We start from the raw sequence: 23,157 nt of genomic DNA, 5'->3' as shown, positions 1-23,157 counted from the left end.
AATGTCTCCACAGTTCCCTCCCTGCAAGCCATGGATCCAAACTGCAGGCATTATGTTATGTTTTTGAAAGCCTTAAAAGTGTTACATTTCAATTTACACCTAACAAAGTGCAAGTAAAAAATCAACACTGATAATAAATAAATAAATAAATAGAATAAATATAATTGTGAGCATCGTTTCCATTTAATAATTTAAGTTCGCAATTTCAAAGTAGTATATAAATCTAACCCTTTATGGATAATTTTAACCTACAGTTGGTAGCACTTTGAACTAAATTATGCAAATAGGTGTCAATCTACTTGACAGGTCTCACAGTTGGTAGTAAACACACTCAACAGCCACCTCCATAATGAATAACATGATTATTATTTTTTCCCAACCAGTTCCCTGGGTTGGCTACAAGCATTGTCTATTTCCTCAGAAGAAATTTGAAGTGCACAGACTGAAATGAATCAATAGATAAATTTTTTGTGTTGGTGGAAAGTTTCATGCCACAGGAGATAAAAATAAATAGTTGTGACTTGGCTTTACATGTCTTTATTACTTTCCCATGAGGAAACACCTTTTTAAATTCTGTCTAATTTAATACTCCCTCTATTTTATACTGATTTATTCCATACTTAGTGTGTGATTCCCTGATTGTTCCAAGTCTAGCACCAGCAGTAGTTAGTTATCATGTCAAATATCCATCAAAACAGGCACATTATGGATATTTTGAAATTCTTTTAAAACATATTTTTACCTCACATTACCTCAGACTCATCCTCTTCAGATCCAACCAACTGTTTTCCTTCCCCTTATCTGATCTCTCTGACTCCCTTGATCATGTCACCTTCTGTTCCTCCTCTTCTTTGAGGAAGGTATTACTGTGCCCTCAATTCCTCCCTTTGTAACAATAACACAAGCTGATCTCCTGGCCCAGACAATAGCTTTTGAACTACTCCAAGTCTCTTCAGCCTGCTTTCCTTAGACCAGTTCCTATCCTTTCTTGCAATCCCATATCTGGTCCCATATATTTCTCTATACCCTGTCCCATCCTATCCACTGATGTACAAACACAAATCTGCCATGAGTTATTAGCAGTGTCAGGACTTTGCAATGCCCAGTATGGAAAACTATGACAAATAGTTACTGTTCAAGTTCCTCATTCTACTACATGTGGGCAATGTACTGTATTGTTAACCTTCCACTTTATTTGCTTTACTGGATTTGCTTTGTTTTATGTTTTACTTCACCATTTATTACACATCTATTACATTGTTATTAAACCACTACTCCATGTAACGTTTTACAGTTCATCAGAAGTTTATAATGCAATTTGTCCAGAATCTCACAGAATTTCACACACATATTTCATAGCAAAGACTCCACAGCAGTCTTGGTGGTCCACATACTCATTTAATAGTTTGGTTTGAGTTATATAAGACCTATAAAAACTGCTGAACAGTGTCCTCAAGACAAAGCTTGTGCATCCCAGTTTTATTGTATGTGGAACAAGTTATACGTTAATACAGAAAGATGGTTATTATAGACATTATTCATTCACAGTATAGGCAATGTTATGTTATGCAATATATGTTATGTTGATTGCCATGTTAATTACAACTTTGTTTGTATTTCCATTTTAGCCAAGAAGTATGAAAGTGGAGAATACCTAATTATCACTAGCATCACCAAAGACCAAGCAGGAGACTATGAATGCAGCGCCCAAAATGACATTTCATCCCCAGATGTGAAAACTGTGAAAGTTACAGTCAATTGTAAGTATTTTGTTGAGCTTTTGTATCTGGATTATATAACTGTATATCTGTATTGAACTGTACTCAGGTAAAATAAGGACTCTCACATTTTCAAGAATGAATTCTCTTTTCGTTAACAATTTTTGTGGTGTTGTTGTTTGTCTGTGTTTTGGTTTCAGCGAAGACCTCCTTTCAGTACATAACTTTTCACTTAGCTGCTTGCTACAAGATACCGAGTACTTAACTGCACCTCTCTTTTTTGTTGAAGGAGATTAATTTTCAATAAGTTAAGGTCTCGGTGTTGGAAGGACTGTTCATTATGCAGGTAATGAGTCTTTCAAAACTGTGGAAAGGCTATAATGAGTACTCAAAGCTCTAATGAATTATGCTGGGTTTTTGTACAACACTGTCAAATGAAACACTTCATTTGTAAAGTATGAGGAGGAAGGGTATTATTTGACAGCATTTATTTTCTTCTTCACTATACCCCCTTAACATCTTCCATAGCTGTTGATAACATTAATCTTCTCGGTGCCTGCTGATAAATGCTGACTCAGACCATCGACAGATCTCATCAATCAGCTGATGATTTTTAAATGAATACATCGCAAAATGTTTCATCCCCCTTCTGGTGCATACCGTATTTTACATAACAGCTACAGAAGAAGTCATGGAAGGTGTGAGGTATCACTAAAAGACCTGGTATTATTAAGTATTGTCCCAAGGCAACGTTTGATCCATAAGTAACCTCTCCATCATCTCTGCAATACTCCCAAAACCAATACACTTCCAAGTAAATGTCTTCTGTGCCTCTTAGCCTAAACACTTCTATTTTCTTCTTAAAACAGTCCAAAAAGACCTTTATTTTTCATCTCTTGTGCATTTGTAACTTACAGTATTTTCTCTGGAATAGCCTCACCACCTCACCGAGAAAATGTTTAAAGCCAGAATCTAAACATTTGTTTGCTTGTTTTCTTAATTTTAACATTTGAATCAATTTGTTTGTTTCCAAACTTTATTTTAATTGCAAATAGACAGTCAACTCTGCCAACCCATACATACACCGATCAGCCATAACATTATGACCACTGACAGGTGAAGTGAATAACACTGATAATCTTGTTATCATGGCACTTGTCAGTGGGATATATTAAGCAGCAAGTGAACATTTTGTCCTCAAAGTTGATGTGTTAGAAGCAGGAAAAATGGGGAAGCGTAAGGATCTGAGCCAAATTGTGATGGCTAGACGACTGGGTCAGAGCATCTCCAAAACTGTAGCTCTTGTGGAGTGTTCCCGGTCTGCAGTGGTCAGTACCTATCAAAATTGGTCAAAGAAAGGAAAAGCGGTGAACCGGTGACAGGGTCATGGGCGGCCAAGGCTCATTGATGCATGTGTGGAGCGAAGGCTGGCCCGTGTGGTCCGATCCAACAGACAAGCTACTGTAGCTCAAATTGTTGAAAAAGTGAATGCTGGTTCTGATAGAAAGGTGTCAGAACACACAGTGCATCGCAGTTTGTTGCGTATGGAGCTGCGTAGCTGCAGACCAGTCAGGGTGCCCATGCTGACCCCTGTCCACTTCCGAAATCACCTACAATGGGCACATGAGCATTAGAACTGGACCACGGAGCAATGGAAGAAGGTGGCCTGGTTTGATGAATCACGAGTTCAAAGTGTTGACTTGGCCTCCAAATTCCCCAGATCTCAATCCAATCGAGCATCTGTGGGATGTGCTGGCCAAAAAAGTCCGATCCATGGAAACCCCACCTCGCAACTTACAGGACTTAAAGGATCTGCTGCTAACGTCTTGGTGCCAGATACCACAGCATACCTTCAGAGGTTCTAGTAGAGTCCATGCCTCGACGGGTCAGAGCTTTTTTGTCTCCAAAAGGGGGACCTACACAATATTAAGCAGGTGGTCATAATGTTATGGCTGATCGGTGTACCTCGTACTATCATAAGACACATATACAATATACATGCTCCAAATTGTGCATTATTGCATCAGCTGGTTCTTGCCATGCTGAAACAACACAGAAAATGTCTCAGACAGTGAAGTGCTGTAGTCTCTGTGATAACACTACTAGCCTTAGTTAACTTTAAACGTTTCTTTAAAACTTAAAAAAAAACAGAGGTACTTTACCAGCAGCAAACAAACCTCATAGCTAGTGAAATCTGGAATATTGGGCCTAACTAACTTTGCTCCAAGAAGAGGCAAGAAAAGTAAGGAAACCTGGAATAGTTTAGTAGATGACAGACACAGCTGACTTGTTGGTAGTTATTTTACCCAAGAATCACACATTATTTTCCCCCTTCCCTTTCTTTAATTTGTTTAACTATTTTATCTGTGTAAAAGTCACAACACTTGCCTCATCATGATTACTTCAAACAACACTCTTCTAACGAGCTTAACTCGAGATGATTAGTAGAGCTTTAATGATTGTGGCTTTAGACCTCAGAGATAATGCTTACTTATGCAAATGGACATAACCTCTTTCCTCATAAAGGAGGTTGATGAGAATGAACGTACCCCCATAACTGACAGATCTCAATTGTCTACAAATCCCACAAATCTACAAATGGGTATAACTGAATGTACATGAATAAAGATTTGCAGAGGGGGGAAGGGACTACCCTACCCTATCCTACTCTAAACAAAAAAGAAAATCATAAGAAGAATAGGAGGAGATTATATGTTAATTTAATAATAAACCCTTAGCATGTAGAGAACGTCAAGACTTAGATGCTAGAAATAAGAAGTGTTTGTTTTTTAAGAGGAGAGAAATTAAAACATGCATACTATATAAACAGCAGTGAGAATATTCCATGCACGGGATTTAACAGGGAGCAAATATGAACCGTGAAAAAATCTTTAATTAAAAAAACTCACACACAAAAAAAGTTGCTGCTTTGCTTATTAAGCAGGGTTGATCTGGGTCCACTACATTTTACTGCACTGGCCCACCTAGCTTATTTCACATTGGCATGTATTTAAAATCCATCTACTATAATTAGTTCAAGCAGGAGGGATAAGTGTGCTATATATAAACCAGGTGTAAATCCTCCAGGTTGTGATGAGTCTTAAAGGAAATTTATGAGTCCTATCACTTGATTTATATTGCCGAGGTGCTCGTAAATGTTTGACTGCTGTAAATTCTTGCATCCCCTGTGAATCACGCCTGATGCGCTGTGCTTGCTGAAGTCAAAGGACAAAATGTTATGTATCTTTCAAAAGGAACATACCCGTTGCTTGATAAGCCATACCCCTAAGCCTTTTATGCACTGGGACAGTTTCTTTGTGTTTTTTTTTTTCTATTTGGTTTCTCATCCCTGGAGTGAGAAGAGAAACAGAAATACGCTAAGCTACAGTGTTGAAGAGATGTCCCTGCTGAGCTCAGTAGCAATGATTTAAATGTGTTTGTTTAGGCCAGGGAACTTTAGCAGGCCAGCTTTATAATCCATGAGTTTCCACAGATGTGTATGTGTGTGTTTATACATTAAAAACAGCAACAAGAAATCATGTGATTAATGTATAACCACTTCTTCCTGACTGGCCATAATTGCTCAGTATGATAAGCAAATTCACAGCCCCCCCCCACCCCAATATATATTGCCCCATGCAACTTTACATTTAATTTGGGTTGAGAACTATTTTTATGAACCATATTAGAGTTCTAAACAGGACGTAGTCATTATTATTTTAAAGACAGCCTCTTGGGTTTTAGATTCTTTGTGAATAAACCAGAAAATTGCTGTTCCATAACACATATGTAACAAAATGTGTTAGGAAGGTAAAAAAAAATACATTTACAGCTCCAATAAAAGTGTATATTTATTGAGGTACAGTTTGTTAAGACAATTTTTCAAGTGTTTCTCCTCCAGATTGCAACATGACATAAGTAGTCTTGATCCTTTTTGACCTTATCTTCTAAGGAGCACGTCAATTTGTTTTGTTTTTAGCTGACTCTGACACCTGTTAATTGTGTTATCAGTCTGTCCAGGGGGTGGGAGAGCTTATCTGTTTAATGTGAAAATTACAATTAATTAGCTATTTATTCTTTCCTCTTAATTAAATGGTGTCAATTCTAAGACTACCGCAGCTGTGCATTACTTTGATTAGTGAAATCAGTTTTTCTAATGCATTCTGTTGTATGAGCACAAAAGGGAGACAATGACATAAGTTGACCCTTGAGCTTTCTCAAAGGATTTATTCAATGGTTCTATAATCTTCCTGCCTGTGGAAAAAAAAATAAACATATATTGGGCAGCATGGTGGCACACTGGCAAGTACTGCTGCCTCGTAGCTTCTGGAAGCCGGGTTTGATTGTGGCCTTGGGTGTCTGCCTGTGTGGAGTTTGCAAGTTCTCTATGTCTCTGTGTGGGTTTTTGCTAGGTGCTCTGGTTTCCTCCCACATCTCAAAGACATGCTGCTTAGGTTGATTGGCTACTTTAAATTGCCCTGTAGCTGCGTGCATGTGTTTGTTGCACTCACCATACCATCTGGCCAGCATGGTGAGATGTGACTACCAGTCCCCCATGGAGAGGCATTCACCCAGTAGTGGATCAATTAAGGCTGATATGAATGCATGCATGAATACATGCATTATTGTTATTTTTTTAATAGCCTAGTAAGAGGAGACTCAAGTAAATCTCTTAGGGACCTAACACATCTACGTTTTTTTTTTTAAACTCTGATAGTGACGTAATCACATCTGGAGGTGGATCAAACCAAATGGCCGAGACCACTAGAAAAAGGTGATCTCAGTCCGTTCGAAAGTGGACTTGGTATGTTTGCGACATTGCTCCTCCAATTGTTTTGCAATGTGAAAGCAAACACATTCTGGTTCACTGCTCTAAAGAGAGAACCAAACTGGAAGTGACAGAATCAAATGCAAAGGATCTGCCTGGCCTTGTCGCTTTGTTGAAGCCTTAAAAAATACTTCTTGACAGTGCAGTACTTGTAAAATGTCTTTGCTGACACATAATAATCTCTCTGTAGGTTTCTACTGCAGTTATACAATAAAAGCACCAAATAAAGGAAAGGTAGAGTAAGACCACAACAGTGAAAATACTCTACATTTTGTAACTGTTATTATTTTAAGACAGAACCCCCGCTCAAGTTAACTGCAAGAGAACCGAGCTTGTTTGGAAAACTGCATGTGAAATCAGTACAATTCTTGTCTGCATGAAGCTGCAAGTTCATTCTCTTTCAAAATAATTCAAGTATGATCACATTTTCCTGGTGTGAAACAAACCAAACCTAAACTGAAAAAACATCGTCTGTGAACCATCAAGTGAACCTTGATTTGAATAATTTGCAAGTGAACTGGGTGTGAAAGTGCCTTACGATATGACAAGGCTGAACAGTTTCTTTGCATTTGAGTACATGACTTCCATAGTTTGATTCTTTTTTTAGGAGCGGTGCTTTTCTAATTTCTAATGCATTTGCTTTCACATTGCAAAACAAAATTGGCAGAGCAATGTTTCAAACTTATCAACTTCAATTTCAAGCTAACCGAGACCACCCTTTTCTATTGGTCTTGGTCTATAGGAAATATTCTGATGCAATTCATCACTATCAGAAGTTTCACATATATCTCCAAATTAACTGAACCACACTGCAATCTGCATTAAACCGTAGGTGGTAAAGGCCCCCTTTGATAGAGACTCATGGCCAACAAATAATACATATGTAACAAATCGCATGGGTAGACACATTCTTACATTAGGTTTCTCTTCTATTATTGATCTAAAGCTACTAGCTGGCCAATCTAACCAAGGCGGTATTCTCTACACACAAGTCCGTTACTTTGGTGGCTGACTACGCCACCTCAGGATTACAGGGGTCGAGGACCTCAGTTGTTTCCCCTTAGCTATTTACAACACAGATTCTTTCACCCAAATTCCCAGGACTGCCACACGGACACCAGATATGAAAATCAATCACCTTTAATTTGACTCTCTATGCCTTCATCCATGAACCATGAGCACATAAACAGGTCAAGGGTTACACAATTTATGTTGATTTATGACATAGCTAACGGTCATGTTGAATTAAAACTATCATAAATTCTAAAATCGCCTTTAATTCTTGGGGCAATTAAAACTTTCAAATCAATACAAGAAACATTACCAATAAAATGGAAAAGAAATATGCAACAACACAAAAATATAAAAGTCAGGAAACTGGAATAGACTCTAGTGGCCAAAACAAAAGAGTTTGCCTTTAAAATCCACATGCTGAGCACAGTCCTCTCTGGCCATCCCGCAGGGCCCTGGTGGGAGGTAGTGCGGGGAAGATCCCTACAGCAACAACAGGTACGGGTGTACAGAGGATTTCTAACCTTTCCTCCACAGCTAGCAAAGAGAGAGGTGAAGGAGAGCTAAAAAAACAAATAAAAAAAAACTCTCTCAGTTTTCCTACACACAATAACAAAACCATGCCCATGCTGGAAGATTCAATTGGTCAGGTTGATCAAACAAACATTCCTGTCCATCACGATCAACTATGAGAAAATGAGGTGATAAAGCCAGCAGCTAGGGCCACAGGAGAAAAGTTAGAGTGTGGAGGTTCCCCGGGGGCAAGGTAGGAAATGGAGCTTGAGAAATGGGGAAAGAAAATGCACTCCCTCCGGCCCAGTGTCGCTGTGGAACAGGATAGAGAATTAGGGAGAATAACATGACTGTGAGTCCTCCCGCAGGTCAGAAAGAGATTTTACCTGCCTAGAAACTTTTTTGACAGCAAGGGCTGTAGTAAGCAGACACATCCAACCTCTACGTTCCCTTCCAGGATGACTTGTCCACCATGCCCCATCTCCCCGCCTACCTGCTTCCATTCCTTGCCCCATCCTCTGTATTCTGAGTTCTCTCCCTGCTCTATGGGGGCCTGTTGCTCCTTATAAAAACCTGACCAACAGGGAATTGAGGATTAAGATTGCACAGGTGTAGAGTTGGGATGACAGTGGATTGAGCAGGAGGTCACTGTCAACAGTAGGCTGTATAGAAACAATGTGGTTAAAATGAATAATGAGTGAAAATAGCACTAATAGAAAAAAATGTAAGAAATCAAAAACAATCAATAGTGACCAACACAATAAAACAAAAACTCAAGCAGCCCGTCACCTCTCTTGACACTTAGCCACAACATGATGTTGACATAGTGCCTACGCGATCAGCATGATTTTCAAAAGGGGCAAAGTAAGCATTTAACCACAACGTGAAGCCTACCGAAACCCTGGCTTATCTAAGCACATCACTTAATTTCGATTTTTAATGGTGCAGAAAGTGGATACATGATACATTCCTAATAAATCCTTTGATAGGTGACCCAAATTACATTTCCAATTATTTCCAACAACCAACTTTGTATTTTGCTCCTAGCTAGATCTATGATGTCACCATCAGTGTGAGATAAATAAATAGATAAAAGAAAAAAGTGAATACTTATTTTTTTACCCAACATGCAACTCATTCTGCCTTATTAATTTTAACTACATCTATGTTATTCCGGGGAAACTGTCATTTAGATTTAGATTAAAAAGGAACACTTTGAATTTGCTTGCATGAGAAAACTGCTGAGTAGGTGCACATGCTGCTGATATTGTTCCCATAGAGGCATCCAAACAAGTCATTTCAGGGTCTCATGCATGGTATAAATGTTCTAACTACAAATCACCTACATTTAATAGTGTAATATACTGTGACAAACCAAGGGGCAGGGTTAAACATGGCAGATACAGTGTCGTGAAAAAGTATTTGCCCCCATCCTGATTTCCTAAATTTTTGCATATTTGTCACACTGAATGGTTTCAGATCTATATCTATATATGACTTGTTTATTCCAGATTATGTTTAAAGTAGAATGATCTTGTAAGATTAGTTATGACTCCAGTGGGAGCTAGGTTTTGTTTTCTGTTTTGTTTAGTTTAGTTTTGTTTTGAATTAAACATACAGGCAAAGCCCTGTTTTGCAACCTCCTCCCTGGGCCACGACTTGTTTCTACTCATAAAAGATCATGAAAAAGACCTGCACACGTGCATAGCCAAGGCAGATTGTCACTATATATATATATATATATATATATATATATATATATATATATATATCTTCCTTATGATAGTTATTTTGTTGCTAAGGCCAACATTACAGTCTCCACCAAGCTTAAAAAGCTATCTGAAATTATTACACCTTTTATTACACTGCCTTAATCATAGTTGAACACTCAAGAACAGGGTGTTACTCTGAGAAGCAGGTGTATGTCTGTGTTGTTGCTTCTCCTGTTGAATGGATCCTGAAAGGTAGTCCATTCAATTTACCACAGAAGATAAGCCCTGCACATCCACCCCAATGTATCAGATTAATTTGGTCACTTACGTAGAAGATACCACGGAAGAGCACGATAATGAATCATGGGATGGCTAGCCACAGCAATAAGCTATTCCTCAATGCCTTTCAACTCTAGTGGCTTAATTCAACTAAAGCGTGAAGAGAAATGAGCTTAGTGGTCTCAATCTATCCCTCAGTGAGCACTTCACATCACAGTATATTCACAAAATTGGCTTTGTCACTAGAGAAATCTCAGGGAAAGAGACACTAACTTTAGAATTAGACTGAAACTCCGAGTCTAGCTTCCCATCCCCCAAAATACAAACATTTTGTTTAAATAAAATAAAAAGGCCGAATGCTAAAGGGTACCTCAGCTTTACTTATGCATGTTTATTCTCATTAAGGAAAAAAAGTAGGTCACATTTCATACTGCACTCATTTGGTGTGGAAGGAAAACCAGTTTACAGCCACTCAACCACGTAAGTGTACTCCACAGATTGGAGAGACGTCTCAGTTAGCAAGAGTTAGGCGTAGGTGTAACAAGTTCGGGCTGAATTAAGAAATGGCATTTATTCAAGATGTTTTCTTGAGTAGCTCAACACCTATTTAATCAGTTATGTGCGGTAAGTCCCTCCATTTGGCATGAGCATCACTCTTGTGTTAAGTGAGCTACAGAACAATTTACAAAAACAAGACCGTGGGATGGGATTGGGGTGGGTGTGTGGGTGGGGTTAGCTGCTTAATGTGACCTTTATTAGACTACAGGACAACACACATGTAAATAGTTTTAAATCTTTCTATATACTGTGAACTTTAGGCAAGCTGCACACAATTCATATAATTTTATGCATTTGTTTTTTCCAACATTCAAATCAGTTCTCTAAAGACACCAAAGTCATTTTCCACAACTCTAAATTATCAATAACATTGCTTTCCATTGTTGGACTACCTTCCTGGTATTTCTTTCCATTTTAAAATTAAAGTATCAACAGTGCTACACAAAAGGTATGTTTAAAGCACATTAAATCTTGAATCACCCTTTTTTCATGTGTTTCATTGGGACAAACTGCAATGTGTTCTCAGTTGTCTGTGTTTAGGAAAAATAATTGGCTCACCATATCCAGTTGTTGGTATTTTTACTAGTGCTGTTCACCTCCTGTAAGACCAATAACTGAAATTTAAATCATAACCAGGGGAATTAAAAAAAAAGAAGCCAAAATGATCCTCTTCCCCATTAAAAATAGTTACAGACAGGTTTTGGTTAAGAGCATAGCTGACCTCAAGGCTAATTGCAGATTAGACATGCTAATTAAAATAAGCAATGGAAAGTAATGAAACAAATTTAAGCTTATGCATGTTTAAATTTTGTAATACTTTCTGCTATGGAATTAAGGTTCATGTACATTTTTGGTAGCAAGGTTCTAATTATTGATTTATTAATTTAAATACATATTTTTATTTTTTAAAGGTGGTTAGTATAGGTAATACCTGGTGGAACTGACTGCAATCATGAATTCTGCCTAAATGCTTCAAAAGGCCAAGCTTCTTCTCATAAATACATTAATGAAGTTTGGGGGTCAAGGCAGAAGGAAGAAACTTAATTTTAAAGACTGCCATGATGCTGGTGCAATATGTATGAGCTTCCACTGGGGGTGAGAGTGCCAGGGTGATGTTTCCATTTGACCTGAGTAAACACAAGAACGTGAGGAATCGCAGAACATTCCAGTTTGGAAAAAGTACGGTCGTTGTCTCCATTATGGTTTAATGAATAAATACCTTTAAAACACACACACTCTGGATTGGATCAAGGTATCATTGAGCAGCAGTTTGCAGGAAAGAACAAAGCTTTTTAGAGACACTTTACCTTGTAAAGAAAGTGCACTGCTTCTGAAAGTGGGATCACACCCTTTTAATATGTAGCTTGATTATTCCCTGTATTAGCATAAGCACTGGACTTTTTTACATATATTTTTTGTATGCTGAACAGTCAATTGCTCTCGTTCCCTCAGCTAAACCCTGCCTTGCAGATTCGCGGGTCATATGCAAGAGATCACACAGAGATTCTTTGTATCAAACGCAGACTACCTTCAGTATTGAACTCCCAATTCAATTACCGTATGTGCCATGAATTCTTATCATATCATTGAATTGTACAATTTAGAGAGTAAATTAATCGCATATCTGCAGGCATTTTATTAACTACTGAGTAGATTTTTTTTGGTATGTTACAGAGGGTAATAATAATAAAAAAGAAGTACTAATAAAAAGGACAAGAAAGCTATTCTACAGTTATTATTTTTATTATTTTGGAGAAAAAAAAATTAACCGTTTGTGCTGTAATTGAATAGCCCTCTTTGCACAGTAATGGACTGTTTTGAAGCAACTATACTCCTGTAGAGAGGTAGTCCTTCAAAATGTATCCTGTTGTGATATTTTCTTCCCATTTCATTTGCTATTACAATCTAATCTCAATCAGAAAATATATACACATTTGTTCTGTGAACTATTAATAAGTACCCCTTCACAGCAAGTATAAGTGCCTTTAAACATATAGGGCAACATGTTCTAAAAAAAAAAATGAATATCAATGTGTCTATGTGCTTCTGAATCCTAATCAATTATAAGATCTAATCTAATAATACTATTTTTTTAATTATATTTTATATAATGGTTTTACCTCTTACCTTAATTAGCAAGTTTAATTAAAAAAATCACACAGGACATACAATATTTTTAGTTGGCAGAATCTGCGATAATTAAAACATATCAATGTTTAATTAAGAATAGAATAATTTTCCTCTGTGCAGTCTGAAATTACACTGAATAAGATTGAATATGCAAGCCTTGTTGTGAAACTAGTATTCATCTACTTTTGTGTTGTTTGTCTTTGTGACATTAAGAATGCCACAACATCTAACTAATAAGCTGCTGTTTGATTTTGTTCTTCCTGTCGACCAAAGCTACATGTCCGTGGATAGGAGGCCCCCTGTATTAATTAAAGTTTTTCATACCTTATCCATGCACAATTAAACCCTCACTATAAGAAAAAGTAAAATATTTTTGTATTTTCTCAGATTAATTTAGAGGGGAAAAAATGAAGGTAGGGACATGAAATTGGTGCACTCAAAGCACAATATCAGCATTAGAAACATCTCTGACATTTAATAAATGGTGCTTGGCTTTTTGTACTCTGTACGTCCTGTAAATTCATTTAAGAATTGTATTACATTGCCAGTTAAATCATCACAATTAGCATGCATCGTGTACCCAATGTCCTTAAAAGGTCAGCTAAGCTTAGCTACTGTGAAAGAAAGATGGGCTACTTACTCATTTGTTTTGCCCGAGAAGGCAAACACTTAATTAACTATCCCTTGATGGCAGATTTTCCTTGCAAAGCACATCAACTTGGAAACCTTTAGTTGCTTACAAGATGTGTAGCTTTTACACGACATATATAATGTGCTTAGCTACACACACATATTCTTGCCTGCTCTCACCAGTGGATTGAAACATACAATTGAATTGCAGCTCTTTTGAAGTATTGCCCACATTGCATGTTTCACACGTTGTAGGAACCAAATGAGGGATTAGGACGTCTTACTGTGTTGCATTTATAGATGAAATACCGCACGAGCCACATTAGCGGAAAATGTGATGACTTGTCAGGTGAAAGATTTCACACAATCTACACAAAAGGTGTTGTTTAGAGCGCTCGCATGAGAAAGGGTAAAATGACAGTGAAAAGCATCATCGCCACTACGAGAGGCTGCAAGCCTCCGAGTAAATGCTATGATGCTATTTCAAAATGATTTAAAAAAGAAACAACAACTTGTGATTGTAAATGCCACAAGAAAAACATTTATCAGCTTTGAAACCATGCTCAAGGCAGTCTAAAATACATTACTGGGCCTGTGTTCCATCACCCATAAAGCTGGGAAAACTCTGTGGCCTAGTAATAGTGACTCATAACAAGAGAGACACTAAAGACATTATAAAATATTCCAGTTTTTAAAACTGTTTTAAACCATAAGGTTTCACTTAAAACCAAACTGGAACATCTTTTTCTCTAGCAACCTGGACACTTATATTTACCTGAGATTGCCTTAATATTCATATGTGTGGTTTTCATTTCAGTTGCCAACAATGTCATGTCGTCCTGACGTATGATAGTCCTAATCATAGAACTTCTCAGTGCATCTTATAGTCTTGTGTAAATGCTAATTATGTACATGTGTAGGTTTATGCGGCAGTATATGCCATCACAGAGTAAAAGTTGTTTGTATTGTACAATAATAAAGATTACATGGTAACACTTAACAATAAGTCTCCCATTTACAGTGTATTTACAGGTATTCAGTAACTACATCTGTAGTGACTCATAACAATAGTGTAATTATCACTCACTGTGTAAAAATGATTAACAGTATATGTAAGTACACAATTGTAACTACATTTGTAACTACGTTTTTTTCATAAATGCACATGATTACATATAAAACTGGTCCCAATTTTCCATTTCAAAAAGCTAAATATGTTATGAGAATGAGTGACTATAGTTGTGTAACAGTGGTTACATTGCATGGACAGTGTAAACAAATGTCAATTCATCCATCCATCCATTTTCAAAACTGTTTATGCTGGTGAGGGTCACGGTGGCAGCAAACTAAGCAGTGCGACCAAATCTCCCATTCCTCAGCCATGGAGTCCAGCTCCTCCTGGGGATTCCCAGGCATCCCCAAGCCAGCCGGGAGATAAAATCCCTCCAGCGTTTCCTGGGTCACAATCAAGATCTCTGCTCAGTGGGACATGACCGTTATAGCTCCAAAGTTAGCCTCCCGATAGGCATCCTCACCAGATGTCCCAATGGGTAGAGACCTTGAGTCTGAAAAATTGGGATCAGTTTTATATGTAATCATACACCAATCAGCCATAACATTACGACCTCTGACAGGGGAAGAGAATAACACTGATAATCTCGTTATCATGGCACCTGTCAGTGGGTGGGATATATTAGGCAGCAAGTGAACATTTTGTCCTCAAAATTGATGTGTTAGAAGCAGGAAAAATGGGCAAGCGTAAGGATCTGAGCGACTTTGACAAGGGGCAAATTGTGATGGCTAGACGACTGGGTCAGAGCATCTCCAAAACTGCAGCTTTTTTGCGGTGTTCCCGGTCTGCAGTGGTCAGTACCTATCAAAAGTGGTCCAAGGAAGGAAAAGCGGTGAACCAGCAACACGGTCATGGGCAGCCAAGGCTCATTGATGCACGTGGGGAGCGAAGGCTGGCCCGTGTGGTCCGATCCAATAGACGAGCTACTGTAGCTCAAATTGCTAAAAAAGTTAATGCTGGTTCTGATAGAAAGGTGTCAGAACACACAGTGCATCACAGTTTGTTGCGTATGGGGCTGCGTAGCCGCAGACCAGTCAGGGTGGCCATGCTGACCCCTGTCCACTGTAGAAAGTGCCTACAATGGGCACGTGAGCATCAGAACTGGACCACGGAGCAATGGAAGAAGGTGGCCTGGTCTAATGAATCATGAGTTTGTGTTGACTTGGCCTCCAAATTCCCCAGATCTCAATTCAATCGAGCATCTGTGGGATGTGCTGGACAAACAAGTCCGATCCATGGAGGCCCCACCTCGCAACTTACAGGACTTAAAGCATCTGCTGCTAACATCTTGGTGCCAGATACCACAGCACACCTTCAGAGGTCTAGTAGAGTCCATGACAACTGACAACATTTCTCCCAAATTCCAAATAAAAATATGAATGGAATGGAATGGGTGTCATACATGTAGAGATGCTGATTTAAGAAAAAATGGCAATGTTCTCTTAATTTTTTCCAGAGCTGTATGTGCACAGTTACCAGAAGCATTTCATTTACCAAGAAAATGAATAGCATTTAAACCACCTTTATGATAACCATATCCGATCAGATGTAATATGAACAAATATATGAATTTTCAGATTTTCAGAAGACAGATACAAAATGTAGGAAGATAAATATTCAGAATTCTGTGTGGCTTCCCCATTAGTGTTGGATGTTGTTACTGGACAAACTTTAGTCTTTATATAAACAGTCCTGAAGAGATGATTTGTGTTATAACCTGCTTATAGATTGTCTAGTATCAGCTTACTAAGCAGGGGATATTCATTTCACTTTATCTGATCCCATTTGTCATCTGTGATGAACATTTACATTTGTGTTTGAGTTTGTCCAACAGTGAGTATATGAAGGAGGGAGAGATTACAGGTATGTTTGTCATTCCAAACAACAATCTAATATTTTCCTAATTTTAAAATGTGAATTTAAGTAATTAATTTCAAAATCAAATATCAAATCCAACAGGGCAACTCTACAACACAAAAACATATGTTTGTTCTTATTGGTGAGCACTAGTAGTATGCATTGGTCAACCATTTTCCACAATGTACTGCATACATTTTTTTTCTCATTGTAGTGTCTTTGGTGAGCTGTCATTTGATTTGTTGGCCAAGACAGCCAAAACAGATGACTTTTTCAAGTTTCTTTTGATCTTTAATCTTCTTAGACTTTACAAACCTATTGAACATAATTTAATTTTAATTAAGTTGATTTTGAGCCCAGTATTCATGACTTGCATCCTTTAACACCAAGCACTGCTGTGAAGAGTTTGGGGGAGATAGTGTATCTTTGATGCAGATCTCGATTTGTAGATGTACTTTAACCATTTGAAGAAATTAAAAATATGCAAAGATTAATATTTTAATAGAAAAGCACTGATGAAAATTTTAAATTATGTGGCATTGTATGTTGTATTGCATTTTGCAAAAGGTACAGAGTAAATAAGCAATTAAAAACAGATGTCCTAGTCATTATTATTTGTATTGTGTAGGTGTATAAGAGATGTAAAGGCAACATTAAATGCCCATCTTCTTCAGATATTGAACAGTAGGTAGTAATTAAGTTGAGCAATTAAATATACAGGTGAAATAAAACAAGGTGACCTTTTATTGCGCACCCATCTTACATAATTACTAGGCAGGGCAATCAGCTGCTTTTTCTTTTAATTGGGGATTCTGAAAGAGGGTGAGGGTGCAGTGTCGGGTTGCTGAGATCCACAGGCTCAAAGGAAAGCGATGACACTGGTGAGTAATAATGGGCTAGCTTTTCAATTAATGTTATTAACATACTTTATTAACTAAGATGTTGGTATTGATTGATAGTCGTTTACAGCAAATGCTGGGTGTCAAAGGTGGACTACATGAGATGGCTTGGGCCAAGTCAATACACTTGAAGATAATCACAGAATTTGGATTGTGTGATGCTCACTTTGCATGAGTTTGTTTTGTACACTGTTGTTGTTGTTGTTATTAGTATTTATTCCTTATCCTTAGTTTTCACATGAAGCAATACAAAGTGCTGTAGTACCATCAATGCAAAATGCAATAAGCATACATCCTAGTTCAATGAGGTTGCAAGTGAAGACATTTTACAGTTGATTTCTGGTTATTTGCTGGAGGGAAGGGGTGCATAGGAGTAAGTCACAGTAACATAACAGAAGTACTAACAAGTACAGGGCAGCATAAGGAAGCATATTTAAATAAATGGCATAAAAGCAAGAGTTCTGAACAGCCTAGAAAATTGAGCTGCTGTATTACAGGTACAGTCTGAACAGATGTGTCTTGAGTAATTGCCAGAAGGTGGTCATGGACCATGCAGAGTATTTCCACAGCAGCATATTCCTTTGAGAAGTTTAATACAGGTGTAATTGAATCACGATCCTTCCTCTCTTACCTGTATTTCAGCACGTTGTTCATGTGTATGCATGTATACTATTGTGAAATCATCTGAGAAGCATTTCTGAACAGCAGAAAACATGGATCAAAATTGGAGGTTTAATTGACATTATTCTCAGTACTAAGTATTAAGTAAAAGAAGTGTAGTATTCCAGTTTTGGCCTAGTTTCTGTCAATCAATTGCCATGCCCAGACCCCCTGTCTTGTGTATCATTGTAGGATAGATTTTTGCAGTGAAGGGTATTTGCTAGGTGGATTCCACTTATTAAATTCAGTGTGAGTTTAAATGTTTGAAAGGTCTTTTTTGTAATGGTTCATTTAATATGACAAAATGCAAGGAGTCACTGAAGGGGCTGAAAGAACAGCCTCGGTATCTATTTGGTTTTATCTAGAGGGCAACCAAGTTCTTCACAAGGGTAACTGCATACGATACATCAATTAATCATTTGGTGAAGCATTCGGTGGTACGAAGCATAAATTCGGTCGACGTGAAATAATATATATATTTCTGTAACAGTCTGTTCACATTGGATGTCATAAAAGAGTCTAGCCAAGTAACATAGCATAATTAGAAGTAGTTTTGTACTGATCTGTAAAAACCGGTTGTCCTGGCTTCCAAATGGTGACAGCTGGGTGTTGATCTTGAGAGCTGAGCTCCAGGCTGGCTGTGTCAGAAACAAGTGTCACTCATATGCAGTGTCATAATTCTGTGTGCATTCCTCCCTGACCTTTCTCTCTGTTGAAATTGCCCTGGAGCTAAAGCTGCCTGAGAGTCTATTTTTCCAAAAAGCAGCATCTATCATGGAATTAGGATTAGTGTTTGAAAGAAAAAAAGGGCAGGTGAAAGCAGGAGTTTGACAAGTGTCAACCCCATGAAAGGGTTACCAACATACGACTCAACAACAACAACATCTTTAGAGAAATACAATTAAGACACCAAACAAAAATAAAACTGCCGACTTCAGCTAATTAAGTCTGAACATAAGCTTCTCTTCCAGTCTGCTGCGCTGGCCTTTTCTTTTGCAGGGTTCAAGTAACATAAGACTGTAAATGCAACACGATGCGCCTCTGCTTTAAAGGAGTACTACAAAAGTCTAATCTAGATAGAGTACAAACAGCAATAATCATAATGATTATCATAATGGTAATTATAATAACTAAGGGCACCCTTAGGATTAACATGTGGGGTCTCTGTCATTGTATGTCAGTTTATGTCTTTTACTATTTGCATTTCATATCACTTGCCTGTCAACATTTATTTGCTGGAAATGGTTGTATCCATAGAATTCCTGTCACAGCACATTGCAGCAAGAACTGTCAGCATGTGCATTATCTCTGGGTAAAAGCCCAGAACAAATCATACTGTATCCCTGGTGCCCAGCATCTCTTTTTGAGTTCTACCTTGTCATTTGGGAGGTGGATAAGATTAGCTAGCTGTCATCAGGGAATCTTATTTATGTATTTAATTGATTGCAAAACATATTCTACCTTGAAAAACACAGTTTATATTATTTATGTTAGCATATAAATCAGTTAATGTATTTTTTTTTTTAGAAAATGAGCACATACAAAACAAGGGCATTTTTCAAGTTTGATGCTGTTTTTTTTTGTTGGTTTGTTTAGTATTTGTCTCTGGAAAATACATTGTATGTCTGTTCCCAAATACTACAGGGTCCATCTCTAATAACCCTATTCAACCTGTCTGCCTGCTAATTCCCAAATTAACTGCATTTACTTCAATTGTCAGTTTTGGGGGTAAAGGAACACCACAGAAATGCAGAACAATTGACAAATTGTGTGACATATCCAAGTAACTACTGTCCAAAGGATAATAGATTACAAAGTGGGAAATCTGGAACAAAATGAGGTCCCTTCTGCACAGAACGTGCATCTCCATTTCTCTAGTTAGCGCCCCATTTCCCAAATCGAAACATTGGGTTTTATGGCAAGCTGATAATTCAGGAAGCCAGGCTGCCTCTGAAGTATTTGCTGCACTCTATTAGCAAGGAAGTTTTCACATGCTCACACTTAAACAATAGCGAAAATGAAAGCAATTTAAATCCATTACATAAATGCTGTAAGCAATTGACACCTCTGTACCCAGGGATAGATGAGACCACCATAAGCATTTAAAACCTGGTGCACAGTATTCGTAATAAGACTGTAGTTTGTCAAAACATTTCCTTAATGCTCTGCTTCTTTCACAGATCGAATTGCCACAGAGATATCAAAGGTTTATATTTTCACAACAAGAGGCTAGTTTGAGGCTTGTGGGCATTACAATATTTTGAGTTGTTATATTTCTTATTCAATGTACTTTTTTTATTTTAGGAGAGAGTATATTTTTTGCCCAATTTTACATATGTTAATGGAGAACAATGTACATTTATTTTTGTTTTGCTTTTCCAGAAAGTACTTGTAAACAACCTTAACTGCTTGTGCAGCATGTGTTGTCTTTTTTAATGTACATTTGCAGAATGGTAATTACATTTGCAAAACCGCTGTTTTTTTTTTTTTTTTTCTTCGGCTGTAAAAAGCTTGACTCCCATTTTCATCAAATAATCTCATGATCTGTAAAATTGATGTGACATGACTCTGTTGCTTAATTTGTTTACAACATTATGGAAAACCAAAATGTTGAGCATTCTCTCTGAGCTTTATATATCATTTTAATTGCCTTTCAACATTAAAGGAGGCCTTCAATCATCTTTTCTTTTAGGGGACTCAAAAATTGTTTGCACTTATGCATAAATGATCAGCTTTTTTGCAGAGCACGCACGGTTCCAAGCATTAGAAATACGATCAGAAGGAGGCAGTAAAGGGGAAGATGTTATTGTTTATAATGAAGGCACTAGTTGAAGGGCATGCCAGGGAGAACAGATGCTTCTGCAGTTTAGATTTGGACAAGGACAGGGAATGAGTCTGTCTATCAGTAGCTGGCAGAGTGAGGCTATGCTCTAGCCCAATGGAGGATACCCCAGGTGAAGATATCTTTGATTTAGAGGCTAGGTTTCAAGAAAAAAGGAGATGCATCTTCATGTAAGGAATTGTGGGTATACAAGAACAAAACAAAAACATTCACTATGCAAGACCAACTTCAGGGAGGGCCTGTACAAAACTCCTCGATGAATGGACAGGAAAGACCACGTTTTTCCAGCTCATGTTTGGAACTTTCTATCTGCATGTAAGAACCATGCTTAGAGAAAGAAAGTGGCCATTTTGTACTGAGTAACGTGTGAAAACAGCAGTAAAGTGAGATTGAATGGGAATACTCATTTTCATCTGACTTTGTGACCCCTGAATTAAAGTTTAATCCAACGTTTTACATCACTGACACATAAGCAAAAACCTGCACTGGAAAATTCAACAGAATGTCATTGTTATCATTAAAACAATATTGATACCCATTTACTGTGAATGTTGACTAAACGTGTAGGCACACAATTGACCTGCTTTAATCAGCTTTGCTATGGCTCTGTTGGTTCTATTGGTTTTACCTATGAAAACCTCTCCACTACCTGCTGAATTCCCAAGATCTTCATAAATGAACATCAGACATGCTTTAAATGAGAACAGGATCTTTTTGAGCAGGTAATTGCCAAAACATTTGTTACTTTGAACAAGTCAACCTCAAGATATTTCACTGAAAATCCCAATCTACAAAAACAAATGCTAAAATATAATGCTGTTGCAAACTACAAACGGACTTGGTTTATTCATTGAAACAACTTTTTTTTTTTTTTTTTTTTACAAGATAAATGATAAACCAGTGAACGAAGATATTCACATTTCACACACTCTAATAATAATTGACCGGCAAAGCTTTATAATCAGTTTTAATGAATTATAAAAATGCACATTACAATTATAACAAGCAATTAGACCAACAGAACTAATATGCATACTTTTCCCTGGGCTCATTAAAATGTGGAGAGTGGAAACTGGTTTAACTGCCCTACTTTTCATATTCCTACAATAGTCTAATAATCACACTTTATCAATACAAGCACAATCCTTACAACACTTTAACCAACAGTCACCTTGGTATCATAACAAGGATATTCAGCCTGTTTTTGTTGATAGGAATTCTACCAATTTTTTAGTTGTTTAATATCGCCTTCGAAGTTGATCACAGTTGCAGATTAAACTGTTATTATATGTGTCAATGGGCTTTATACCTGAACTATAAAGCATGTGCAAAAGAAGGATAATGTCCTAAAGCCAAATTTTATGCATTTGTAAGAGATTGCAATGGCTATATTTATGTACACTTGAAAATGGCCTCCACCGGCATGAATTTGTGCTCACATTCCTCAAGATAAAGCAAAATCATATTCTTCAAGTGGTGCATTTTTAAGGGCTGAATCAATCACTTTCCCATGTTGAAACAGCTTTACAACGCCATGTGAACCAGACCAGGAATCTTACTTAGATCTCAAGACATAGCAGCAGTCAGAATCCCAATTATCTGGTGCAATCTCTAGTTACATGACATTACAGCAAAGCAAAGACCATGATGACATCACCGCACGCCCTATTACAGCGCGGACAATAACAGTGCATGCCATATACAGCACAGTGCCAATAACAGTAACAGTGCCTGTCCTATAAAGTCACAGTGCATTTACCCTCTTAAGACCCAACAACTGTGTTTACTCTTTATTATCACAAAATAATATAATACCAATACATTCCTGTCCTGTTTGTGTCATGTTAGACCATTATTTTTAGTTAAACAGCAGTTTAACTGTGGTAGAAAATAGCAGAGGGGTGTAGCTGGGAAACACACTGTTGTATCAACTAGGATGGCGGAGTCGGAGCAAGTTCAATACAAATGTTATTGTTAAAAGAGTAGTATGTCAGTGTTTGCATACATTACATAAACTGTAGGCTATAGTTTTCCCTTCCACGGGAACAGCATTTTTTCCATTCATTGTTTCAATAAAGGACACTTCAGGTGAAATTATTGCTCATTGCTTTTTTAATCTCTTAGCAGAGTAAAAAACACTTTTTTACATGCAACCACCTTATGTTATCGTAGTGTTAAGTGAAAATGAACAGCGAGCTTTTTCGTGAAACATATGGCCAGAATATCATGAGAAAAACAATCATGACTTTTACATACTAGTAAACGTATTAAACGAGAGTCTCTAAGCCCTATATATATATATATATATATATACATCTTCACTGCTGTTTCGTGGGCAGAAAGGTTTGCCATATGGTAAATGGAAATTACATATCTTCCACTGACCACATAATGATGATTTGACAAGAAATTTCTGTTCAGCTTCCTGCTAAACATGACAAAAGCGAG

General features: G+C 37.5%; 1 protein-coding gene across 1 annotated transcript in view; it reads left to right on the top strand.

The window, feature by feature from the left end:
* The window catches only part of negr1 (neuronal growth regulator 1), a 269,540-nt gene that overhangs the window by 159,369 nt on the left and 87,014 nt on the right, over nt 1-23,157 (top strand). Inside the window, exon 4 of the mRNA XM_066692238.1 lies at nt 1,629-1,760. Within this exon, the coding sequence (XP_066548335.1) occupies nt 1,629-1,760 (132 nt within the window). The remainder of the gene's footprint in view (nt 1-1,628; nt 1,761-23,157) is intronic.

This window comes from Amia ocellicauda, chromosome 19, assembly GCF_036373705.1.
Source record: "Amia ocellicauda isolate fAmiCal2 chromosome 19, fAmiCal2.hap1, whole genome shotgun sequence".
NCBI lineage: Eukaryota > Metazoa > Chordata > Actinopteri > Amiiformes > Amiidae > Amia > Amia ocellicauda.
The sequence above is the reverse complement of the archived record's forward strand: the minus strand, read 5'-3'. Positions and strand labels throughout refer to the sequence as shown.